General features: G+C 45.9%; 1 protein-coding gene across 3 annotated transcripts in view; it reads left to right on the top strand.

The window, feature by feature from the left end:
• The window catches only part of OTUD5 (OTU deubiquitinase 5), a 456,714-nt gene that overhangs the window by 43,846 nt on the left and 386,722 nt on the right, over positions 1-26,146 (top strand). For 2 of the 3 annotated variants that reach the window (XM_086940296.1, XM_086940294.1), the window contains exon 2: positions 8,316-8,409. In XM_086940296.1, the coding sequence (XP_086796422.1) occupies positions 8,316-8,409 (94 nt within the window). The remainder of the gene's footprint in view (positions 1-8,315; positions 8,410-26,146) is intronic. The other variant, XM_086940295.1, reaches the window with a different exon arrangement.

The raw sequence follows: 26,146 nt of genomic DNA, 5'->3' as shown, positions 1-26,146 counted from the left end.
CTTGTCTCTAGATCTCACCTCAACCCTTAACCTGTTAAGCGTGCGCAAACATTCTGCCCCAGTGCGGACGTTCGATTGCCCTAACGGGATTCAGACGTCCAACGGTCGTGCGCAGCACTTGCGAGGTAGTGCACGCGACGACCGTTGGATGTTCGAAGCACGGAACGGGTTAATAACTCTTGTCCTTCCTCCCCTAGACACTGTCATCTCGCTCCCAGTTTGCTCTCCCTCTCTGCCTCCGCCACCCTTCCGTGTCCTCTGCTTTTCACGCTTGGTGGAGCCCTTTGACTCTCTCAGCGCAGCGTTACTTTTTTGATTGCATCGCTGCCTTTTAAAGGCTGCAAATTCTCAGGTTTCACCACCACTTTCCTTTTCACCATCACATCTCTACAACTGTCCAGTTCACAATCATCACCACATCTCACCAGGGCCTTTCATTGCACGTACATCAGTCAAATCCCAGGAGGGCTTTCCTTTACAAAACCATTCCTAATCTGACCTCACCAGGCCTTGCCTTTTCATTATCACTCATCTATCCATCGCCCTCCCTCACTCTATCCATCGCCCTCCCTCACTCTATCCATCGCCCTCCATCTACCGAGGACCGGTTTAAACCCAGATCAGTCGACTGGGGGTGAGTGCTTGTATTGTCAACGCTCCGTCCATCATTTCCTTTGGTCTTTCTTTGTTCGCCATAAGTTGGCAGGGTATGCTCAGACGTGAGTCCCTTGCTCACTTTGCCACTAGATTCAAGCAAGCTGGGCTGAAGACTGCTGGAATGCCAGAAACCGGTCCTCGGTAGCTTGTTTCCGGTCCAGGGAAGGCATGGCTTGGCAGTTCGGCCTGGACTGTTCACATGAGGCACAGGGTCAGACTGATTAGCATATGGCCATGTCTGAACTGGGGTGGCAGAGTGGGCTAAAGAACGGTGATGGATTAAACCCAGATCAGTTGACATGGGGTGAGTGCTTGTATTGTCAACGCTCCGTCCATTTCCTTTGGTTTTTCATAGGTCAGAGGAGACCTGTTGATCCGTGGTCTCCGATGGACAGCTAACTTGGAAGACAGAATATCCTTGTATGCCGATGACGTGTAATATATCGCAGCACCTCGTTCCTCCATCAATAGAATTATCAACATCTTCACCAATTTTGGCACATACTCAGAGTATAAAATCAATTAGTCCAAATCCACTGTTTATATATTACGTGGCATGGCCCCAGTTCTACCAACCGACTCTGAGGTAGCAATTGTGACCGGGGGCTTTCGATACCTCAGCATCTATGTAATCACAGACCCTGACCGTTTCCATACCCATGATTTGTTAATACACACTGAAACGACTCCAAAGAGACGTGAAACACTGGAAATCATTACTGCTCTTCTCTCTTTAAAATGATGACACTATGTGCTACAAAGTATGCCATGCCTAGTACACGAATCCTAGTTCAAAGCAATAGAAAGCGAGGTTAGAGCCCTGCTTTGGGACAGAAAACTTCAGAGAATAGCCATGCAGAAGCTGGTGAGAAGGTTGTATGATGGCTGAATCGCGCTACCTAATTTTCAGGTTTGTTACTGGGCAGCACAAATAGCAGTTATAAATCAATGTATGCACCGCAGCAAGATAAACGCGCATATTGAATGGACAGGCACATTCTGAGACTGAAAGGATATCCTCTGGCATTATATACTAACCCTAAAAATCACATCACAACACGACTGGCCCCACGGCACATACAGTTGCACTTTGGCCGAGGTACACAAGAATTTAGGATGTCACTGTAAGATTACCCAGGCTTCACCACTCTAGGACACTGAAAAACTAGGAAGGCTACGAAAGTGCCCAGGCTGTGGGCCCGCGGATATGATACCCCACTTGCAGACCTACAGCGTGAATATGACGTTCCAATACTTACAATTTAGACGCCCTGCTAGCTGCAGTACCGTGGGGAAGGGACCTCCCGGAGGCGACCGCTCTAGAAGACAGATTATTAACTGACTACCTAAACCGTAAAGCAATCTCCCGTACTTATTAGAATTAATAAACAACTCCCCTGACCCTCTGCATTGACTTTGATAAAGCTGGCACACAAACCTCGTGGTGTTAAAAGATTAGGAATGGCTGGAAACCATGGCCTCTCACTCCGCCAGATCATCAAAACTCTGACTGGTGCAACTTAGAATATTTCACAGTTCATACCTGTCTTGTAACACTTTAGTGAAAATGTGGAACGCTCTAGATTCCAAGTGCTGCAGGGGATGTGGACAGGAGGGATCTGTATATCCTATGGGGCTGCCCATATATAAGACCCTACTGGGAGGCTATAATGCAGTGCCTCCAAGATGTGTGCTGGGTGGAGGTACAGTCTTCGCCTAAGTGGTGCCTTCTCAAAATATGGGACGAAACAGACCTCTCACACAAAGGTCAAACTTGGTGTACAATGAGAGCAATGATCGTTGAACGAAATGTGGGCCTGAAGGTGAGGGGGGTACCGGCAGCACCAACACCAGTAGAATGGAAGAAAGTAATGGATTGGTGCATGATAGCTGAGAAAGTAATATAAGACGGGAGGGGATGTCCTAAAAAGTGGGGGCAGAAATGGGGGAAATGGAACGCCTAGATGGAAAACATATGCCTCCTCCATGGAGCGGGGGTGACTCCAGGGGGGACTGACCTAGAGAGACTAGTTGGGTTCACTGACTCGGAGATATAAGATCAGGAGAGGGAAAATTGTGATACTCTGTGGTATCAATGCTCTAACTGAGCATGACTGCTTGTAAAATACTTTTTTTTGAGGTTCTGCTCTATTCTATGCTCAATAAAATAAAAAAGGTTTACAATTGAACACACCAACTTTAGAGAAACGTTTAAGGCCAATTGGTGCGACATACTTTGCAATGTCTCACTGGAGTTCATACACACCATGTTTGGGACTATTAAGGAAAGCATGTGGATGATTTTGAAGACCAAGATTAACTGGAGCGTTGAAAAAGTTCTTTGGAACAAAATGTGTTTGCTGAAGGCTAAGTTTTTATTGAGTGAACAAGAGAGCTTGACATTTGAAACTCTACGTGTGTCTGTCATTCTTCCTTTGTGATGTTGGGCCACAATCATGTGAGCCATGCTTTGGATTGGACTTTTGTTTGTTGTAGAATAATTAATATGATAGACTGCTTTTCCAACGCAAGAATGTATTCAAGTGCTTTACATTGCAAGACACGGGCGATGATGGCAGTTAAATCTAGGGACATAGCACATAATGTTATAAAGGTGGAACTAGTGGGGGTGGTGCAGTGAATTATTGCCACAGCTGTCTTTATTAAATCACAATTTTTTCTTGTACCTTTTCTAATTTTTGCAAACAATCCCTAATCTTGCTTTCATATTTATGCAAGTAACCAGGGTGCATTCTATGAATGTTGTCACTGGCTCGAATTGTTATTTTCCGGCGTATAAGACGACCCGGCGTATAAGACGACCCCCTACTTTGCTTAATAAAATGTAGGTTTCGTGCTATACTCTCCGTATAAGACTACCCCCACTTCCAGTGCAGTCCAACGCAGTCCTGCATAGCCATTTTGAGAATGTATTTTATTTTGGCTCGTACTTTGTATGCTTTGTATGCTTTAGTAACCTGCACACTTATCACTTTTTCTCCAGGAATGTACCGATTGCTACCTCATGTATTTTGGTTGCTCGCTATTGTCACTTTTGATCCATGTAACTTAATGTTTGCTTTTGTAATTTGTCCATTGTTATTGTTGCTCACATCAGCCCATTTTTATATAATGCAGAAGCAGTCTGACACCTTCGGGTGTAGTCCGCGCTATGTAAAAACGCATGAAAACATTCCTTCAAATTTAGCATCCGGCGTATAAGACGACCCCCGACTTTCCAGAACATTTTAAGGGGTTAAAAAGTCGTCTTATACGCCGGAAAATACGGTAAATTTTTGCTTTCATGTGTACAGTTTGCTAAACTGGAAGTCCTGTCTGTGTTGCAAATTTAGCTTGCATCTCACAGAATTTTCTTGGAGCACTCCCTAATAGCGATGTCTTTTGTATTAATAAATATATTTACAGGTTTAAATTACCTGGGCATATAGATTCAAATCTTGTCTTTAGTGGTAGACCATATACATTTACAGATTCACGCTGTTACTGTAAACTGCTACGAAGTGGGTTGGTGCTGCTGGGGGTTGGGCCTACTTGTCCAGTGGACAGAGAGAACTTTGATCCTAATTGATATGTTCTGGGCATCAGGCGAAAGTTTTGCACACCCCTGCCTTTGTTTGGAAAAGCACAATAGGAAATCCTCTGCTTGCTACCCCAAACTTAATTTATTGATGGACTAGAGTCCCCTCCATCAGAGCTTATCGTAAAATGCCCTTTCATCAGAAAGCCAATGTGTTTAATCATATCGAAGTAAAATTTAAAGTTAAGAAGATAACCCCACTGCCTCTCCTGCATTGTCTAATAAGGATCAATGCTCTTCTGTAACGTTTATAGCACTCCCTAGCTGTGACCCAGCTCACCTTGGTGGTTAAGATTTTTAAAATAGATTGCAGCATCTCTATTAATTAAATTGACCTGTATTACTACAGATCTGCTGGTGGTTTAATTTTCTTCAATAATGTTATAGCCCCATGATAAGCGTCAACAGAAATTGGGTGTGGAGAGGTGCATTTAGAAAACATCCAGTGTATCCATCCTCTCACACTGCTTGCTTAGTGAGGAGTAACTCAAAAGCGCTTTGTTTCGTAGCTCTTAATGAGTATATCCAAATGGACTGAATCTAAATAAGAAACAATGTAGTCAATATGAGGGTGATGCTTTTCTTCTTGTAATAACTCATGTGTGTTCCTATTATCTACACCCCCATATGCTAGGCTTTTATCTTAATTTTATGCCCACGACGTTCAAATGGATTCCGTTCACCACACAGTGAAGCCTTACAGATAAACAACATGCTCACCATAATCCCCATGCATAACATGTACAGTGCACCTGGACTTGTCAGTACATGTGCACCTACACATACGCAGAGACCCTTAGTCTAGCTCTCCACAGGCAGCTGATCTTATATTAGAAGGCAGATGCTGCTGGTTGCAGTTTATAACCCAACATAACAAAGCTAGTTTGTGAGACTCCATTAGGTAGACTCCCCATACAGCAGAGGAAGAAATACCAAGGCTTGCCCTATGTGTAAAAGGTTCTCTGCATCAGAGGATGTGTCAATTCTCAGTTTTTCTGGCAACAAGTATACACTAAGCTGGGACGGGTGTGACACAAGATCACTTTTATGGTGGACCCTTGCGCTAAAGCTGCTGACCGTTTGGACAGAACTGTTGCTATTGAAGTAACGTTGAGACTTATTTGCTTATGGCTGGGTCCAAACTGAGGTGGCATTGTGGGGAAAAGAACAATGAGTTGGAATGCTACCCCAAGCGATTGCCAATGGTTAGACTAATTGCAAGCATTTCTCCCTTCACCTATTGTGTGTCTAAAGTTGCTGGAGCTAAAGCCTAACAGTATGTTGCTCTGGGTGCCCTAGACATAAAGTAGGCTAACAGTAGTCTGAAATGGCCACACACAGACCCGACAACTTGTCCATGCTAATCCAGGGGTAGTAAAGGCAAGATAATGTTTGAGTTTTTTTTTTTGTTTAAAGCTTCCAATTATACGATTTGTGGCTTGAATTATATATTTTTTTTATCAAACCTAGATTCAAATCTCTGACCTTGCTCACAGAAATCAGGAGGATGCCTAATTGGCATGTTCACAGGTTGCACTTGAGGAGGGTTTGCTTTGTTGCCCTTGCACAATGAAAGGTGGGGTTTGTGGGCTTTCGAAAACGTATGTGGCAGAGAGATGTTTGACAACAGATAGCTTTTCAATTTCAGCAGATTAGTCATTATGAAGGATATCTCTGGAGGGACTGTCTGAGGTGGATAGTTAAGGGGTGTATTGTGTATTGAAGGGAGTCAAACATAGACTGTCTACTACGTTTTGTAAACAACTTCCTGAAGAAATCCTACCTTTCTTTTGTCAAAAGAGCCTGTCAAAGGCCACTGTAACTCTGCATTGTCCCTCTTATATTTGTACAATAACGTACTAAACATAATAGAACCAAGGCCATGTTTCACATCTATCAAAATTAGGATTGCCCCCAGGAGGTGCGGGCTGGGATTCTTCCAACCGTGCATCTTTAGAACAACAATAAAAGCACAACTCTGAACCTTACTGAAACCAGGCAATGTAAAGGAAAAAGAAATAAAATTCGGACTTTACCTGGCAAAGTATTTGCACAAACACTTTTCACCAAAATAGTCCTAATGCTGAAACAAACCCCATTTACAGTGGTACCACAAACTGAAACAGACTCTCCTGGTAACAGTCGTACCGATGAACATATCCTCCACTGCCGACTATTCGGAATAAACGGTCAGATCACATGTTTGCCCTTCAGAACTCAAGTAGGGATGACCTCTGGGTGAGGCATCCTCCAGTGGGACAGAGGCAGCAGCTGCAAGAAACTTCTCTCTTCGTGCAGGGATCCCTGAGTCATTAGTCCGACCTGGTGATGTCCTCGTCTTCCCTTCCGTCTGGAGAAAATGGATGGGTCACGCCCCGAAGGAGACACGATTAGGGCCACCCGCGTCACCACTGACCACCTCTATAATATAGATATTTAGGGGTTCACTATTGGTCCTGAAGAAAGCCACAGACCCCTTAAGGGCCACCCATGGCTGAAACCTGTTGACCTAGAATGAACAGGAGTACCCAATTATTACCATCTGAACCTTTTACCTTTTTAATCATCCATCCTCCACACCAAAAAATGTTTGGGGAAGATATGTACCTTCGCAGGAGTTGGGGATTTTATTCAGACAACCCTGCCTTGTTCCCCCCCAAAGACCCCCTCCTAAAACACTTTGAGAAAGGGTCATCCCCCCACTAGAGAATTCTTTCATAGGAGGATGGTATGCACTCCATAGAATTCAATGAGTTTAGCGGGGCATGTAAATGTTAAAGTGGATCTAGGAAATCTAACATGGTTTTGCTGTAATTGCATATATGTTATGGTTGTCTGCATGTTATTCAGCAGTTTATCACAGTAGTGTACATGTTATGGCATTGCGTTCTAATTGATAAACCATTGCACACATCCTTATGTGAATATTTGGTGCCATGCTTGAATTGTTGTGCTTCACCCCTTCCATGCTGGTGACGAACCCCAGCCGTCACGCTCTGCGGCGCTCGTGTGCTGATGACGGCTGGGGTTCGTCACGGCCCCGCCCTGTTCTTTTGTTTACCGCACAGCGGCGGAAACGGCCCAGCATGGAAGGGGTTAAGCAAATCAGGTACTTAAGGCAGTTCTCTGCTGCTGCAAATAGAATTTGTCACTAAAGGTTAAATCACTATTTTTTTTATTTAAAATGAAATACTTGATGCTGACAGATCGTCAAGATTTTTAATGTTAAGAGACAAACTACATGTTTTGTCGATGTACTTCGAGAACCAACATAAAGAGTTACTGGTAAAACGATCTGGTTCACATCAAAAGTACGGCACATCTCCTTTGCATCTCTAGCCTATGAAGATAGTAGTGATATAGGATGACACTAATGAATCCAAGGAGACCGGCGTTTTCAGCTGAAGATCCTATGCGTCTCCAAGTAGGACTTCCTGCAGAGGGTCGTTTTTGTACACTTTCAATAAGCAATATGATGTAGGGGTGATGGCAGACCGAATGCCCACATAACTATATACCTGCAGCAAACCAGGTGTCCTAAATCGGGGGGGGATTTCAGTCTCCAACCTATTGATAGTTTTATAGTCCGAAAACCAAGTATAGCCTATTTGATTCTGTGGCTACAGTTGGGTCATGACCATTTGGAGGATTCTGACCAGGCCATTTTAAACATGTAGCATCCTGGTAACAAGGTTAGTTGTAGCATAAGCTAATTCTTACAGGTTTGTGCTCTGAATGCTTACTATTATCTGGTGCTGTTTATGTGCTTCTCAGTGGAGTACCTGTTCTCTGTCTTGTTCCACAGAGGTCCAGATTCATTACTCTGCCAAGGTAATTGGGTATTTCTCAAGGCTTCACAATATAAAACATCCTGTGTTTGAGTCTGAACCAAAACCCTGTGAAAGATAATCTGCAAACTGTGATACTGAGTGATCTGACCTTTCTTCTGGCTGTCTTTCTCATTCCACTCCCCTCAGCTGTTTAAACATCCTTGACACCTGTTATGGCTTTCTTTGGTGGTTAGTCTGAGTTTTCTTATGTATTATACTTTTGTATTCAGCAGGAAACACGTTTTGAGAAGACTCTGCAAGAGAAGAAGGGTTACATTATAAAACAAATGAAAGAAGATGGGGCTTGCCTCTTCAGGGCTGTTGGTAAGTCCTAGTCTTTTACATAAGTTAAACACAAACTTAAAATTAGAACAAGTATTAAATTAGAAAAATACTTCAGCAGTATTAGGTGCTCCGACGAACATGAATCCCTGGATGACCTCTCGAGTGTAGTTTGTCTGTGAATCCCCCTAGCGTCTTGCTTTGGTTGCATGTCGGGGGGACTTGTGGGAGGTCCCTCCTAATTGGACAAGGGTTTAAAATGCAATTTGCCCCACTTTGTGTTACGTGCTGGCAAAGGTAGTTGTCGAATGGTGGACCCTGATGTGTGAGACGTTTTGGCTGTGTGCAAGAACTATGCCACCCATCATTATCTGTGTGCCATCCACAGCAATGTACAATCTAGTTTGACTGGAATTGTAGGAATTTTTTCTTGGTACATGGAATAATTTGCAATGTCATTGTTGTGAAATAAAGTAGCTTCAGGCAAAAGTTCCTTCTGTGCTTGTCACCTCCAAGCCAAAGATTAATGGAAGTACTCAATGCCACTTCATATAGGCATTTATAAAGCAACTTCAGAGATGTATTATGTTGGCCCTGCATACCCTGGCTATTTTAAATGTGGGTGCAGATATCTTCTTTCCTAACATTCGTCAACCACATCAACCTCATGTAGCATAAATCCATATTCCAGAAGACATAACACAAAGAAATGGAAGCACTCCGAAGTCTTCAAACGCACACCACTAGCGCTATGGCAGCATCCTTGCCTTCTCAGAGGCACATACCCTATGAAGCTCTGTCTGCTACCCACATCCTTCAAGTATTAGTGAAGACAAGTCATTTTTGACCTTAAGTTTTCTATAAACCTGACTTTGTGAGCATTTCTAGTTTTTGAGGGAAAGAAATAATTGCAAAAAAACAGGGTCGGAGGAAAATAACCTTCATGTTGATTATGGTACTCTTGAGTCCCGCTCTCACATCATTTTCATCCAGCTGTCTGTGCTACAACCGTACAATGCAGAAACATGCATGTCTACCAGGCTGGATTGATTGGTGGTGATGTAATAAGTGGGGCTAAGGGGAGATGCCTTAGCGTTTAAATGTGACTCTAACGCTGGGTTCCTTTACCAAGTGGCTGCATTTTTTTGGGCTTAAGGCCTATTCTAGCCCTCTCTGTGACACAGACACTCTAAACTCCAGTTAATCAGGACACAGTCAGGCAGCGAAACATAGGGGGGGGGGGGGGGGGTTGTATGTTCATCTCACCATCAGATGTGCCGCACCCCGCAATTCCATTTGGACTGTAAATTTCTCCCCCCTCGACAGCACCTACCCGGTCTAGTGAGGCATCCTGGGACCGGTAGTTCCAATGAACTACCAGTTGGTGAGTGAGCACGAGGTGAGGGGGCGGAGCGGGTCCCCACCAATGAGGATGTTGCTTGACTTAGAAATGCGCGACGTTGCAATGCCTCCTGTTACACAGGCATCTGAAGAAGGCCGAAATGCATTATGCGCTTTTACTCCATTAAAGGTGTCTTCTGACAGTCCCCTGTGTGGCCTCTGCTCTTTTCCTTGGAGGGAGTATTTGGAATACTTTTCACGTCAGCTGGCGACGTGACTCAGAGGCCCCCGTTTCATTAGTTGGCTGCGGACATTGCTGGCGGCTGCACCTGCAGATTTGTTTGTACTCCGAGGGATTGGGTGTCCGTGGCCCGCCTCGCTAATCAGGACACAGTCAGGTGGCGAAACGTATGGCGGGTTGTATGTACACTCCTGCCTCCACCGTATAGGTGTCCTGGTATGTGGGGCTGAAGCGGTGTTTGGGACCAGAGAAGGCAGCTGGGACCTTATTTAAACAGGAAATTGGCAAGTTCATCTCACCATCAGATGTCCCGCACCCCACAATTCCATTTGGGCTGTAAATTTCTCCCCCCTCCGCAGCACCTACCCGGTCTATTGAGGCATCCTGGGACCAGTAGTTCCAATGAACTACCAGTTGGTGAGTTAGCACGAGGTGAGGGGGCGGAGCGGGTCCCCACCAATGAGGATGTTGCTGGACTTAGAAATGTGTTTTGTTACAATGCCTCCTGATGCACAGGCATCTGAAGAAGGCAGTTCCAGGCCGAAATGCAGTATGCCGCTTTTACTCCATTAAAGGTGTCTTCTGACAGTCCCCTGTGTGGCCTCTGCTCTTTACCTTGGAGGGAGTATATATATATATATCCTCTGCTCTTTTCCTTGGAGGGAGTATATATCTATATCTATATCTATATCTCAATCTTTGAGTCGGACCTCTTCATCCATTGGTCTGTTTAGCTATCAGTTACATTTTGTTTCTGCCCGATATAGCATACAACAGATGGCAATGAGTCAGCCTACTTCAGCCATTGGCTCGCTTAGACCGGTAGTGATGACATTACTACTATCATGAGCACATCGCCTACAAATAAATCTACTAGATCTAGTGAGCAAATATTCAACTTGGCAAATGCTCTTTCAGAAGCATAGGTTATTTGATAGTCCTAAACACTAGAATAATTTCCCAATGCATGCATTGGCCCCATAATACCTTTTTTAGGTCTTGCCTGAGCCAGCGCATGCTCTGCTAGACATTTAGTTAGGGCTTTTATAAGTCCTACCACAGTTCTTTGTGTGGCATTCTGCGCACGGTTACGCACACAGGCACGAGCAGAGGAGCCATCTGGCTTTCCTCTCGCGCGTGCCTCTCTGCACCATTACAGCGTGCCTGGCTCCGCCCCCCCCCCCCACCCCCCCCCCCCCCCCCCCCCCACCCCCCACCCCCCACCCCCCCCCCCCCCACCACCACCACAGACCGCGTCCCCGCAATCACTTTTGCTTTCATGGCTGCGTTACTTTTACGGCTGCGCGGCCAATGCTTGTGTGGATTGACAACAAGAGGCAACAGTTAGTGCCTGCTGTTCTTTACCTGGGGGCTGCATTTTCTTGATCTACTGTAAATAGCTGTTGATAAGTAATAGAACCTAATGGGATTCTGCTAAAGGAGAACTCTTCCTTAGTCGTTTTGTTTTTCCCGTGGATAGGTCAACTCCCTGCCGATTTCCTGGCATGAGGCTTTACCTAAAGCTGCTGCCTGAGTCACTCCGGCTGATGGGAACGGTAGAAGTGAGACGCACCTCTATTGTTGGCTTACTCCTTCCTTTCTGCTATCCATGCAACTCCCTTGATGTTTCTTCACGCATTAGCCGATAAGCAACTTCCTGGCTGCGGAGTGCATCCAAGGCAACAATGTCGCATTCCCACCTAGACGAACCATGCTGCGGATTTCTAGACCGCAGGAAACACTTTACTCCTTTGTTGTGAGACTGCCTCTCGCCCAGATTTGCCTCCGGGAAAGGTACCAGACAGTGTAAAAATAGCCGAGGTTTACACTCCAGTGTCGGCCATTTTTCGGATAGCGCACCGCCTCCGCCAGCACCTTTCAGCGTCTAAATAAAGAACTGCAACAAGGCGTGAGCTGTCAGTCTTGTGGCGTCGTTTCGCTTTTTGTTTCCAGTTCTAAAGTTCAACTTCTCCCATCTGACGGCTCAGTGCTAATTTTGGAATCCAATTTAGAGCTCTAAGTGGAAACGATGTGATTCTCAGTTCAGGTGTTAGTGTGTACATATTATTTTAACAGGTACTTTCGTTCTTCCAATGCCCTGAAAAGGCCCACAGTTAAAAGGGCCCAAATGCTTCAACACTACCATTTGGGGAGTCTTCCAATGTGAAATACTTTAAGCAAAGCTTTGGGCATGGTCTAAAACAACTCAGCTGCCCTCCGTGTGAGACCTCCCTAAACTCCTCTGTTGACTGTGCAATTACTTTGGAATACAGCCACATTTGTTTGAAACAACTGGAGGACTGAAAAAACATTCTAGTTGTAAGTTGTTTTTTTTTGCCCTGCACATTGATTTGTATACATTAATAAGGCAATTTATTGCCCTCCTTCTATTATCCTGCTGTGTTTGTATATGTATATGTGTGTGTGTGTGTATATATATATATATATATATATATATATATATATATATATATATATATATATGTATATGTGTATAATATATTAATTGTGAACCCCTCTAAATTAAAATGTAATGTTTTTCTTTGTTTATTTACCCATCCCAAAGCACTATAAATCCCTTACAACCCTACACCCTTTCCACCCCTAAAGCTTAAAAATCTTTTACCACTCTATACCTCTACAAGACCCCATAATCCTAAAAATACCCTTACCTCTCTATACCCCCTCCCCTAAACCCTAAATACACCATAACCGCCCTATACCCTTCCCACCCCTGAACACAAACAAGCAGTAGCATAGCCAATAAGTCTCGCCTTTGGGACCTTATAAGTGTTTAGCCATGCAACGTTTGATGTTGTTGCACAAAGGATATTGTGCTGCTTAACTAAATACTTATAAGGTCCTAAAAGCGAGACCTATTGGCTATGCCAATGCTTGTTTAGTTTTCTGCCATGAAAACTGCTTCATAGTATTTTATCAATGAGATATTTAGGTCTGTGAAATGTAAGCTTAAAGAGGCCTAATTTTTCCCTAAATGTTCAAATGACTCTCCAGATTAACTTCTTAGGACTGCATTGTAGCATCGAAATGCAGAGAATACCCCGATCAGCAGAGAACATTATGGTAAAATTGCAGCCTGATAATCTCACATTGAAAGTGTATAAAAAGTCCCTGTAAGAGCCTAGTATGCACCTATTCCCAAAGTGTATTGTATCAGTAGTTGCTCTTCAGAACTAATTCTTTCTACCAGTTTGTGATTGAGGGATCTTGCATACCTCCTTAGTTTTTTTTGTACCTCCAATATCTTCCTTATTCTGTCAGGAAAAGCTTTTTACATGATCAACCCAATGTTTTGATCACCTGTGGTCAAGTTTTACACTTTTTCTGGGTCACTTATATATTTTTTCAGTCAGAGTGCCATCCCTGTTCTCCAGAATTCCCCTTGTGTAAGAGAATGAAAACAGTGGCTGATGCTTACAATGTATGTGTGGCTTGTCATCCTGCCTCACTTTCGATGGCTGAATGTTACCTCTGTAAAAGTCAAAAAGAACCTTAAAGAGAGGCATATTGGAGGACCTCCTAGCAGAAGAAGAGAGAGAACAAAATGCGTCCAAGCTCTGCCTCTCAGTCTGATTAGATTTCTTACCATCTGAAAGAGACCACCACTGTAGGAGTTCAAGGGTGAGAAGATCAAGTGGCAGGGAGAGACCGAATTATGCCTCACCGGAGACCAGTGTTGAGGCCACTGACTTGGCTATTGACCTTTTTCTCTAGCCTGTTTGCCTTCAAAGGATAGCTCGTCTAAACTCTATGGACAACACTCTGCCATTGATTCCAGGCCATTTAAGATCCCATTTGAAGAAACTCTGATCTGCTTCAATCCTCACAAAACACCATCCACTCTGAAGTTAGTGACACCAATCTGTCGACCTCCGTTGAAGAAGGAGAAAGTGACTACTGGACTGTAACAGATGTCAAAGGGGTGGTCCATATTGCCAGTATCAACTGTCCACTCTATTCAGTAAACATCTACTTAAGCTGTAATAGCCTCTCCTTTAAAGGTAGACCAAACCTTTCTTAAAAAGGAGAGAATAAACAAGTTCCACTCCGTTGAGTTGTTCAGACAGCATCCTCTCTTGACCCTTTACCCTTTAGGCCTATAATTCCATTTGAAGACCTGGTGTAGAAGTCTGAGGCTACTTTATCACTCGCCACCTAGGAAGCCCTCAAAGGCAACATTGGTCACCATTAAGCAGGTGGAAACCATTTCACTTTGGAGATCCAAAGCCACCATGGGAGGAAGATCCTTCTCTTACCTGGCGGCCAAGACCTGGAATTCCCTCCCCTCTCACCTCCGTCTTACCCAGAACCACCTCTCATTCAGGAAGCAACTCAAGACCTTGTTATTCGATCAGTAACAAACCCCTTCCCTTAAGCGCCTTGAGACCCTCTGGGTGAGTAGCGCGCTATACAAATCTCTGACTTTACTTGACTTCCTCAGAGTTCTCCTTCTACTGGAGATTCCAAATCTTATACTTAGTCTTGCTCTCTTTGTTCTGACTCCAACTTGACCAACATATTGTAGACTTCCACATCTCCAGCACAATGACCATCAGCAGTTTAGCCAGTGGATGATATACTCCCCTTTCATTAAGGTACTGGTGAGAAGGGTAGTAAAACAAAATATCTCTTATCGGACACCTGAGCCAACGGCGTCTGAAATTTTGGAGACTCCTCAACCAAGGACCTCTCCTAAAGCTTTATTTCTGGTTCCTAGTCTGTTATATATACCAGAAGAAAAATATGACCCCAACCACTGAAGGGGGGGGTAACACCATGAATGCAGAAAAAATAAAGACCACCTCCACAAGACCGAGAATGCCTCACTATTGATCCCATACCATACTCTTATAATGACAGAGAGACACAAAGGTGCATAGACTCCAGATTTGCTGCTCCGCCTAAACAAGTACACCAGTTCAGTAGTGCTGCTCGGGAAGTATCAATAAGAGATCTTGGATAGAAGAAATCCTTTGTCAGGTTTACTGAAACGCAAACAGCAGGGTTTCTTAAAGATGCTAAATGAAGGTTCCCTTGTCTTAAACCAGGTCATTAGCTCTGTAGTGGACCACACTGAATTTGCTTCTACAGAATACTGCCATGGCATTCCTCTCAGAAGACCTTTATGGTGGAGACTCCTCTCTGAAGTCTGGTGCCCAGATCAAAATTGCCAACATGCCTTTTTCAAGAACAGCTCTTTTTGGGCAACATACGGAAGAGGGGATGCTTCATATGAAGAATGCAGCAGATATTTGCCAGGCACTTGGTCTGGAGATGTGGAAAAACAGCCAATCTTTAATGAATAACATGACTGTTTGGTGCATGACGCCTCTAATTCCCAATATCAATAGTTACCAAAATGAAGAGACAGGCGCTGGAAATCGGACAGCAATGAACAGGTTTATTCACTCCAGAGGAGAACACAACAGGCCTGACATAAGTCAATGTCTTCAGGAGGTGTTCTGACAACAGCTCTCTTGCAGGTCACTTTTATACAGTATCAGGACAAAGTAATCTTTATGATCAGTGTTATGTAAGCTTGGTATCACCGCCCCGCCCCGGACAGGTTGTCATACAAGCCAAACTTTGTTTCATCAACATGGTTACACAAGCCCAACAGGTATTCTCCTCCCACCCAGGCCAAACAGACAGTTTTATTTTGCAGCTGGACCTTGCTTCAGGGTCTAAAACATGTGAGACCGGACAGATCTAAGAGTCCATTCTGTTGTTAAAAACAGGTCCCATTGTTGGCAAAAACAAGTCTTGCTGTGTGCAGTGCAATAAACCATGTTTGCAAGAGTCTGTTTGGTATTTGGAACCTGTTTGTGTAAGGGTGTCCATGGGTTTGCCTGTAAACAGAGATGAGGAAAAACGAGTTTGTGGAAGAAGTGCTGTTGATGTTTGTCCTGGCGATAGTTTATAGCCCCTAGCTCACATACCAGGTTGGTCAGAGGGATGCTAGTATGGGCAGGGTGAAATAAAAGGTGACCAACAGAATACAAAATGGCTGCGGTGGTCAGAATGACTGCAGTTTATGTGCACGTAGGAACTTCCATCAGACAGGATGGCGCAGATAATGTTCATGCTTGTTGTTTTAATTCTAACAAAAGGACGAATGTGTTTTAGGGTGGGAAGTGGCTCTGGGACTTTGTCAGGCTGACCAGGTTTTATGACCTTAGTGCATTTGGTCATGCTGAATCCGGGCACCAGGGATGGTTGCAGGGTCAGGGTGAATCATGGGTGACTTGCAAAGTGTGAGATGGCCGTGGCACCTAAAATGGATGCCGTTTACGTGTGGGGCGATGGCTTCCTGTTAGGCAAGATGACGCCGGTGATGTTCACGTTTTTCGATTCAATTTTCAACAGTCAATGGGCTGGAACTTCTGGCACATGTTTTAATCAACAGGTTGGGGCTTCTGGACAGCCCTTCTTTCTTTCATTTTCCATGTTGGGAATGGTGCCTCGTCCAGCATCTCTTTGCTCTGCGGCTCCACCTTGGTCGAGGTCATGGGTGTTCCACGATCTGCAGCTGGGCTCTGCGTCACGTCCGGCCCCTCTACTCCGACTGCATGACATCTTTAAATAAGTACAAAACAATTTTTAGAGATCTGGCAGGGGAAGACGTTTACACCATTCAATTTCTCTCCCAACCCCTAAGTAGCTGGGGAAACGTTTACCGGCTAGTCAAAATGACGATAGGGTGGGTAATTTTTAATCATGGCATCGGCGTCTACTAACTCCTAAATCATTACTGTGGTGCAGATCTGCAAGCATTTCTTACGAATTTCCACCATAATTTTTATCCTTGGTGGTCATTCCTTTTTCATTCACAATTATGGCAAGAAATCTAATATCTATCAATTACATGATCTGTCAAATTCAAACCGGCTCCTCCGGCAGAGACTCGTCGTTCTAAACTAAATCCTGTTGAGCTATATTTTTCTTCAAGGTCTGCTAATTACAAAAAGTGTGATGTGCTATTATCATGGGCATTCAGGTACCCTTCTTAGCTATTGTTTTCCATAGATTACAGAGGCTAAGCATTGTCCCATCCTATCGATGCTCCCTTCTTTCAGCTAAACGTTTTGGTTTCAGTACTCGTTCAGCAGGGCTTACTACAACATTCCTTTTGGTTTGAATCATTTTTATAAACATTATTCTACTTTTCGGCACACTCTACAACCTAGCTTCTTCAACAGTTAATGAGGGACTTGCGATGTCCATATAACTTATATCTAGGGTGACCGGAATCTTAAAGTAAAAACAACTAGGGACATTTCACAAAATTGGGAGAAGGACTACGATCTTGCTTCAAGCTACGGGTGTGTTCCTTAGCAGAGAGCTACAGAACGGTTAATAAGAATTTACATAAATTGCGAATTTTAAACCTGGCAGCTTGCTTGTCAATTAAATCTTTTCTGGAAACAGCTAACTTCTATCGGGCTTAGTCAATTTGTTTTTTATTAAACCGGGACATGAGCTACATTTCTTGAAATTTTCTGGGACAGCTGGTACAAAACTGGGACCATTCTGGAAAAACAGGGACGTTTTGGTCACTCTACTTATGTGCAATTGGCAGATAAATATGAACGATGAAGGTTGTGTCACTAAGGCACTAAAACAAAAAGCCACTGACATTTAGCTCTTATAAAGGCCAGATTAGGGGACATCAGTCGTCTCGCCTGTCCTTTCTTTCTCAGCCAATTAAGTTCCATCAATTTACAGAAAGGAGAGGTAGTAATATGGCAAAATATGATATTTTTTTTGTCAATTTGTTCAAACACTGTCGTGTTTAAAGCCTATTGGGCGAGTACCGGTGAGGTACAGTGTCGTTATTTATTCAATAGTGAGCTCTCAGAGAGAGAGCGAGTCATGCACAACAATAGGCTATTCAGTACACGCATAACAGAGAAAGGGAGAGTGTGTGCAATAATAGGCTCTTCAGTACATATGCAACATAGAACAGTACAGGTCGGTTTACAAATAAAACACACAAGCCGATGGTAAACATAAATGCATAGTTTACGTACACACAAATACCGAAAAGGGCGTGACAGTGCATGCATCAAGTACAAAATCCGAAGACAAAACACAGAGTTGTTTTGGACAAAAAAAGGACTTTCTCATGCATATTGCGTATTCTCAGTACTCTACTTAATTTTTTCTACGGTCAGGCTCCTTCTTTCCTAATAGTCGACAATTTTCAGCTGGTGGCCTATTTTGAAAATACCTACTCCCTTTTAATTGGTCGGACACTAGGAGAGTCGTTCTTATACTCACAGTGGGGTCCCCCAACATCTAGCAACGATGATTCAAGCTGAGGTAAAGGAGGGATGTCAGTCGGGCGTGTGACGGTACATTTCTTATTTTTCTATGTGGGTGGAAGAAGGGGTAAATTTAAAACCTGACCAGATCTCTAACTTCTGAGTGGAGGAGGATTTGGATGAGCCCCAACTCGGGGGACTCTTCATTTCTCTATTTGGTCAGCTCACAGGTGTGCATTACTTTGGTCGCACACTTGTGATATCGGTTGGAGTCAGGCTCAATGTACTGCAATAATCCTTCAAGCTCCTGATGTAGGCTACTCTCCCATTTGCTAGCTTTAGAGAGAGACTCGTTTCTAAGTAAAAAATGTGCTATATTTAAGAAAACGCTAATCGTTTTTCTCATGTAGGTACCATGTTTAGGCCTATTTTTTTCATCCCATTAACCGTTCGATCAGTACCTCAGTCACACAAAAAACAACCTCTTATCGACCCGGGCATACACAACACATACGCATTCACATTATGCAAATCAGGGCGTGCCTACGCATTCATAACCAGGCATGCACGACACATACCCATTCATACCATACAAATCAGAACACACACACATTCATACCCATACCATACAAATCAGGACACACACGCATTCATACCATGCAATTTTTCACGTTCCCAGAGATAGCCTCTGCATACAACATACCATCTCACAGTACTGGCCTATTTTCAGCGTGGAACACAGTTCGTTTAGGCCTTTTCCATTCTTCAGCTGAAACTCCGATGTAACCTACAGAAAAAGAAAAGAGGGGGAGGGGGCAGCATTCATATCACATCAGCGCGCATTATAACGAAAATATTTTTACTTACCATATACCTGACTTGTCTATTGGGATGCAGTCCTTGGCATCTCGGCATTGAAGCACAGAAGAATTGTTAGTGCGGCAAAAATAACCAATGATAGGATGCTCACTAAGATGATCGTCCAAGTGCGGTATTACACACCGCGTGTAGGAAAGGGTCAGAGGCCAGAGGTACTCATTATAAGGTGAGGGGAGGGGGGATGGATCAATGTTCTTATTGAAGAAAACGATCTACAGTGATCTGGGGCCATTCCTATTCGTTGAGCAGGGAAACTATAGGAGGTAGCGAGTTTAGCTGGGTGCCTTCGCGCTTTCAATGGTATGCGTTTTTGCTACACGGTAAGACCACTAACAGACTTGTCTAATGTCAGCATGGAGATCAGTTTTGCGGGCGGGTGGAGGACACAGCGCAGTTCTAGTTCGATAACGTGGGAGCACAGTTGTGCCAGGAAATCGCAGATTCGTAATTGCTGAGGCTGGCAGACCTATTCATGGGGTCCATAAACACTGACTAGGCCATGCCTGAAATGCTTGTGCAAGGCTTACCAATCTATAACACACAAAAGAAACTGTGCCTTTCTAAAAACCGATAATATGCTTCTGATAGATACATCTGCCGTGTGGATTCCTCACCTTGTGAATATCCCCCTTGCGCCAGCAACATTCGGAAATTCTTTTTCGTAGCCTCGCGCCGACGTGGATAGGACGTCACAGAGACACGGCTCCGCTCGCGACTCCGCTGACGTCACCGACGCCTATAACAGGCCCACGCCGGCGTGATGACATCAGTTCCCTTTTTTCCGCGTCGTCGACGCTAACGGTTATCGGGAATCTCTGTAGCCTTTTGGTACATTGTTGCCATTTTGTTGGTTAATTCTGCTCTCTGTATCCAGTTTCTTCGAAAATGTCATCTAAGAAGACCGGCTTCAAGCCCTGCAGGGAGTGCGGTAAAATGATGTCCATTACCGACCCCCATGAAGACTGCATCTGGTGCTTAAGTTCTGACCATGATGTGGAGGATTGTTCTTCATGTCGGAAGATGAATCCGAAGGCCCTGAGGGAGAGAGAAGCCAAACTTCTGGTTGCGAAGGTGAAAGCTGGAAAGGAGAAGTCGTCGAGGTCTCGTTCTCGAAGGGCGAGGTCGAAGTCCAGGGCGAGGTCGAGATCTGCTTCTCGAGAGAGGTCGTCTTCGAAGTCGGCGTCGGATCATGTTTCGAAGTCGAAGAAAAAGCACAAGAAGAGGAGACATGAGTCCCGACGCCGGTCTGGTAAGGAGTCGGGGTCGAGGTCGAGGTCACCGAAGAAGGTACGTTCGAAGGTGGTTACCCTCGAAGTCTCCGAGCATGAAGGTGAGGCCTCGCCATCTGAGTCGCGTGGGCGATCTCCATCTCCGGCTCCGAAAGCTTCTCCGGTTCCGAGTCCGTCTCCGGCGCCGTCCCCGGCCCGAGAAGAGGAAGAGGCCCGGGAGGTTGTGGATTCCGCGCCTATCGTAGAGCCGGATCCGATCCCTCTTCAGGACCGGCCTGATGGTTTTCAGCCGCCCTTTCCTGCTCCAGGCCAGGACCCTTCTGCGTTTCTTAACGCAATGTATGGTGTCTTCTCAAGGGCGTGGTACCCCTCTGGTGCGCCTTCGGGCCCCACGGGTCCGTTGGCATTCAGCCTGGGAGTTCCTCACTCCTATCCTTCGGCTCCGTTTATGCCCTACATGCCGGCTCCGGCGCCGCATTGGCATTTCCCGGCTCCGCCGAAGTCGTCGACGCCGATTCCGGCTTCGCCTGCTCCTGATCATCCTCGAGGGCATTCTTCTGTGCCGTCGGATTCGATACCGGCGCCGGCCCCGAATCCGTCGAAGCCGCTGGTGGATCCGGTTGCGAGGCGTGTTAAGGAGAGATCCAGAAGAGAAGCACAGCGCCTTCTGGAGGAGCAGAGTTATATGGGCTCTCAGTCTGACGTTGAAGAAGGTGAGCTAGAGGAGAGCTGTTTTGAGGAATTGGCGGATTCTGGGACCCTTGATTTCTCTCCAGAGTGGGAGTTGCCCTCAGGCTCAGGTGCTCCTTCTAAGGATATTCAGCCTTACCATCTAGTAATGAGAAAAGCTGCTGAGCTTCTTCAATTGACTCTGCCTACAGTGGAGTTCAAGTCTAACCTCCTCACAGAGGTCTTACATTCTCCTAATTCGGTGGTTGAGCCTTTACTTCCATTCAATGATGCCTTGACTGATCCTATTATGGAAGTCTGGAAGAAACCCTTGTCTGCTCCTGCGGTATCAAAGAGTGTTGCAAGGAGGTACAGGGCCGCTCCTGAGGACCCGGCTTTTCTCTCTTCACATCCTTCGCCGGAGAGCCTGGTCATTCAGGCTGCCTGTTCGAAGAAGAGTCTTAGTGCCTTTCCGCAGGTTCCTTGTGAGAAGGAGGCTAAGAAACAGGACCAGGTGGCAAAGAAGACCTTTTCATCGGCTAGTATGGCCTTAAAGTCAACTAATGCCACATGCCTAATGGGGAGGTATGTTCATGCCCTGATGGACTCCTTACGTATCCTGGCCCCTAAAATTCCTGAAGCAAACCGAAAGGATTTTGAGGAGGTGATCAATGACACTCAGGCGGCTGCCCGCCAGGTAATTCAAAGTGGTCTGGACACTGCTGACTCTGTGGCTCGAATTATGGGCACCGCTGTTGCGACAAGGAGATCTGCCTGGTTGAAGTCATCGGACTTTTCGGCTGATGTTCAGGCGACTCTGCTTGATCTCCCCTTTGACGGCTCAGGTCTCTTTGGGAAAAAGGCGGATGCTGCTCTTGAGCGGTTCAAGGATTGCAGGGCAACAGCGAAGTCTTTGGGCCTCCAGATCAGGGGCGCTTCTTCCGGCAGAAGGTTCAGGGGCTTTGGTCGCTCCTTTCGGAATTTCCGACAAGGCCATCAGCAGCATCAGCAACAGCAGCAGCAGCAGCAGCAAAATTCAATGTACAGATCGTACAGGGGAAAGCAAAGAGCGCGTCCTCGTGGACGTCAGCCCTCCTCTTCCTCCACCTCTTCCAACCCCCCTGCCGCAGAAAAGCAGCCCTAGATCCGCTATTCAGGATCATGTGGGTCCGGTTGGGGGTCGGCTTACCCATTTTCTACAGGATTGGGAATCGGTTACGTCAGATCTTTGGGTTCTCAATCTTGTAGAAAATGGGTATGCCCTTCCCTTTCGGGAATTCCCCCCTGTTTACCCTCCTTGTCAAGGTTTTTGCACCCAGGAACATCTGTCTCTTCTGCAGGAGGAGGTTCTAACTCTGTTACGAAAGGGTGCGATAGAGGTGGTCCCAGAGCAGGAGAGGGGTCAGGGATGCTACTCCCGGTATTTCCTGATCCCCAAGAAGGATGGCAGGCTTCGTCCTATCCTGGACCTCAGGATCTTGAATCTCTATCTGAAGCAGGAGAAATTCAAGATGCTCACCCTTGTTCAGGTTCTTCAAGCGTTGATGGAAGGAGACTGGATGGTGTCGCTCGACTTGCAGGATGCGTATTTCCACATCCCAATCCTGAAGTCGCACAGGAAGTATCTCCGTTTCACGGTTGGGTCACAGCACTACCAGTTTGCGGTCCTTCCGTTTGGTCTTACTACTGCGCCTCGAGTCTTCACCAAGGTGATGGCGGTGGTGGCAGCGCATCTCAGGAGATCGGGGATACCTGTGTTTCCGTATCTAGACGACTGGCTGATCAAAGCGGAGTCGTCGGAGAAGGTGCTCCATCATCTGCAGGAGACAACTCAGTTGTTGTTCAGGTTGGGTTTTTCGATAAATGTACCCAAGTCTCACCTGGTGCCCTCCCAGCGCAACCTGTTCATAGGTGCCTTACTGGACACTACTGTTTGTCGTGCATTCCCTCCTCCTCAAAGGATTCGCGACATACAGGAAATGATTCCTTTGTTTTACCCTGGAGCGGTCGTTCCAGTCCTGAAGGTCCTTCGCCTGCTCGGTCTGTTGGCTTCTTGCATTCTCCTGGTCAACCATGCACGCTGGCACATGAGGGCACTCCAGTGGTGTCTCCGCAGGCAGTGGTATCAGCACAACGGAGATCTCGGGGAGTCGGTGAAGATCTCCAGAGAAACTGCAGCGGATCTGTCTTGGTGGAGCGTGGAAGGCAACCTGTCGCAAGGGAAGCCTTTCCATCTACCTCCATCGGTGGCCACGGTGATTACGGATGCATCCACTCTAGGGTGGGGTGCTCATCTGGGGGATCTGGAGGTCAAGGGTCTTTGGTCTCCAGAGGAAAGGTTGCTTCACATCAACCTTCTAGAGTTGCGGGCGATACGTTTGGCGCTCAAGGCCTTCCTCCCTTCCCTTCGCGGTCAGTCGATCCAAGTCCTGACGGACAACACGACCGCGATGTGGTACATCAACAAGCAGGGAGGAGTGGGGTCGCAGTGTCTCTGCAGAGAGGCTCTGCGTCTCTGGTCCTGGGTTCAAGACCACCAGATTTGCCTGATGGCAAATCATCTGGCCGGAGTTCTGAACGTACGTGCGGACAGTCTCAGCCGGCAGTTCTCTGCCGACCACGAGTGGAGGCTTCATCCAGAGGTGGTTCGTCACGTTTTTCGGACGTGGGGGACCCCTCGGGTGGACCGGTTTGCCACTCGCGAGAATGCTCACTGCCCGTCATTCTGCAGTCTCCAGTATCCGATGCAAGGAGCCTTGGGGGATGCGTTTCAGTTGTGTTGGGGAAGTCAACTCCTTTACGCGTTTCCTCCCATACCCTTGATTCCTCGGGTTCTGAGGAAAATTCGCCAAGACCGGGCCCAAGTTATATTGGTCGCCCCGGATTGGCCAAGAAGGGTGTGGTATACAGATCTACTCCACCTCTCCTCTCACCCGCCGCTCCGTCTCCCTCTCAGGGCAGACCTCCTCTCTCAGATGGAGGGGCAGGTTCTACACCCCCACCTCCAGACATTGCACCTTCATGCCTGGAGATTGAACGGGGCAACCTGATTTCCTATTCTCTCACACCTGATGTGGTGGATGTCATTTTGTCTGCTAGACGTGACTCCACTAAGACTGTCTATTCTTATAGATGGTCTAGGTTTGTTGTTTGGTGTGGTGAGAATGATATTGACCCGTTGAGAGCCCATTTATCAGATGTGCTCCGGTTTGCTCTCTCTTTGGCTCAACAGGGGCTGGCAGTTGCCACAGTTAAGGGCTATCTTTCGGCACTGTCAGCTTTTATTTGTTTGCCTGATCAGCCCTCTCTTTTTAAGTCACCTGTTGTCTTGAGATTTTTGAAGGGTCTTGTAAATAAGTTTCCTCCTACCCCTTTTATTGTACCTCAGTGGGACTTGAATCTTGTTCTGACTTTTTTGATGGGCTCTCCCTTTGAGCCTCTTCATAAATGTCCTATGAGGCTTTTAACCTTTAAGGCAGTTTTCCTAGTTGCAATTACCTCGGCAAGGAGGGTGAGTGAGCTTCAAGCTCTTAGTTCCAAGCCCCCGTTCCTGACCATACATGCTGATCGGATGGTTCTAAGGACCAGGGCTGCTTTTCTTCCTAAGGTGGTGACTCCTTTCCACCTTGGTCAATCCATTACCCTCCCTACCTTTTATCCTCCCCCGCACCCATCCAAGGAGGAGGAGAGGTTGCACCGTCTGGACCCTAAGAGGGCGGTGTCTTTTTATTTGGACAGAACTAGAGACTGTCGCTTGGACGATCAACTCTTCATTGGCTTTGCTGGCTGCAAGAAGGGAAGAGCGGTCCATAAAAGGACTTTATCAAGATGGATCGTTCTGTGCATAAAGATCTGCTACTCTTTGGCCGGTAAGGAGCCTCCGGAGGGTATTAGAGCTCATTCCACTAGAGCTAAGTCATCTACCTCTGCTTTAGCTAGAGGTGTTCCTGTGGAGGACATTTGTAGGGCGGCAACCTGGTCTTCCCTCCATACTTTCGCGAAGCATTACTGCTTGGATACGGAAGTCAGGAGGGACGGCCACTTTGCGCGCTCTGTCCTTCAGGATTTCCTGGTTTAGAAGAGTGGACTCCCTCCTCCGGGAGTGGGGACTGCTGTGGGACTCTATTCACAAGGTGAGGAATCCACACGGCAGATGTATCTATCAGAAGAACAAGTTACTTACCTTCGGTAACGCTTTTTCTGGTAGATACTATATCTGCCTGTGGATTCCTCACTGACCCACCCGCCTCCCCGTTGTCCACTCTTCTATGCCAGAGTTATTGTACTGTAATGTATATTTGTTTTGATGTCAAGGAAATGTTTCATTTGCTTCCTGCATTTGCTTTACACTGTGTGTTTTGCCTTGACTATTGTATACTGTGTATGCTTTGTATATATCTACTGTCATTGGTCCGTCCGTGTGCCTCGATGGCACGGAAAAAAGGCGGAACTGATGTCATCACGCCGGCGTGGGCCTGTTATAGGCGTCGGTGACGTCAGCGGAGTCGCGAGCGGAGCCGTGTCTCTGTGACGTCCTATCCACGTCGGCGCGAGGCTACGAAAAAGAATTTCCGAATGTTGCTGGCGCAAGGGGGATATTCACAAGGTGAGGAATCCACAGGCAGATATAGTATCTACCAGAAAAAGCGTTACCGAAGGTAAGTAACTTGTTCATTTGTGCCAGACTGCTAAAATACAATGCCTAGAAATGTCTTTCATATATAATCTAAACAGATGACCGCTGCGTTTAGGAGGTTACGAGAGGTTAAAACACAGCGGGACTTTCCTAAAAATGTTTATTCTAATCATATGACTTGTGCAAGGACATCAAACGCTAACCTTTAAAACTAGCTTTCTTGCGATGTTTTTCGAGCCCTGGCTTTGGCCATGCAGGCAAATAGGTTCTAAGGAAGATTTTTCTCTCCTTTTTACTTAATACACTTATAACTTACTCCTGTTTAATGTTAGACTGGATGGCATTCCTTTGGTGACCCTTAGGAGCATTTGAAAAACTCTTCTGAATCATGTGGTGTGTAAAACAAAGGTTACGATGTTTAGGACTCCAAGGACCAGAATGCACGTGGGGTTCATAGCTAACAAATTTTGACCTAATGTACTTCTTTGGGAACCTTACA

This window comes from Lissotriton vulgaris, chromosome 10 (genome assembly GCF_964263255.1).
Source record: "Lissotriton vulgaris chromosome 10, aLisVul1.2, whole genome shotgun sequence".
In the NCBI taxonomy this organism is placed as follows: Eukaryota; Metazoa; Chordata; class Amphibia; order Caudata; family Salamandridae; genus Lissotriton; species Lissotriton vulgaris.
Note: the sequence above shows the minus strand (reverse complement) of the source record. Positions and strands in the feature narration are given on the sequence as shown.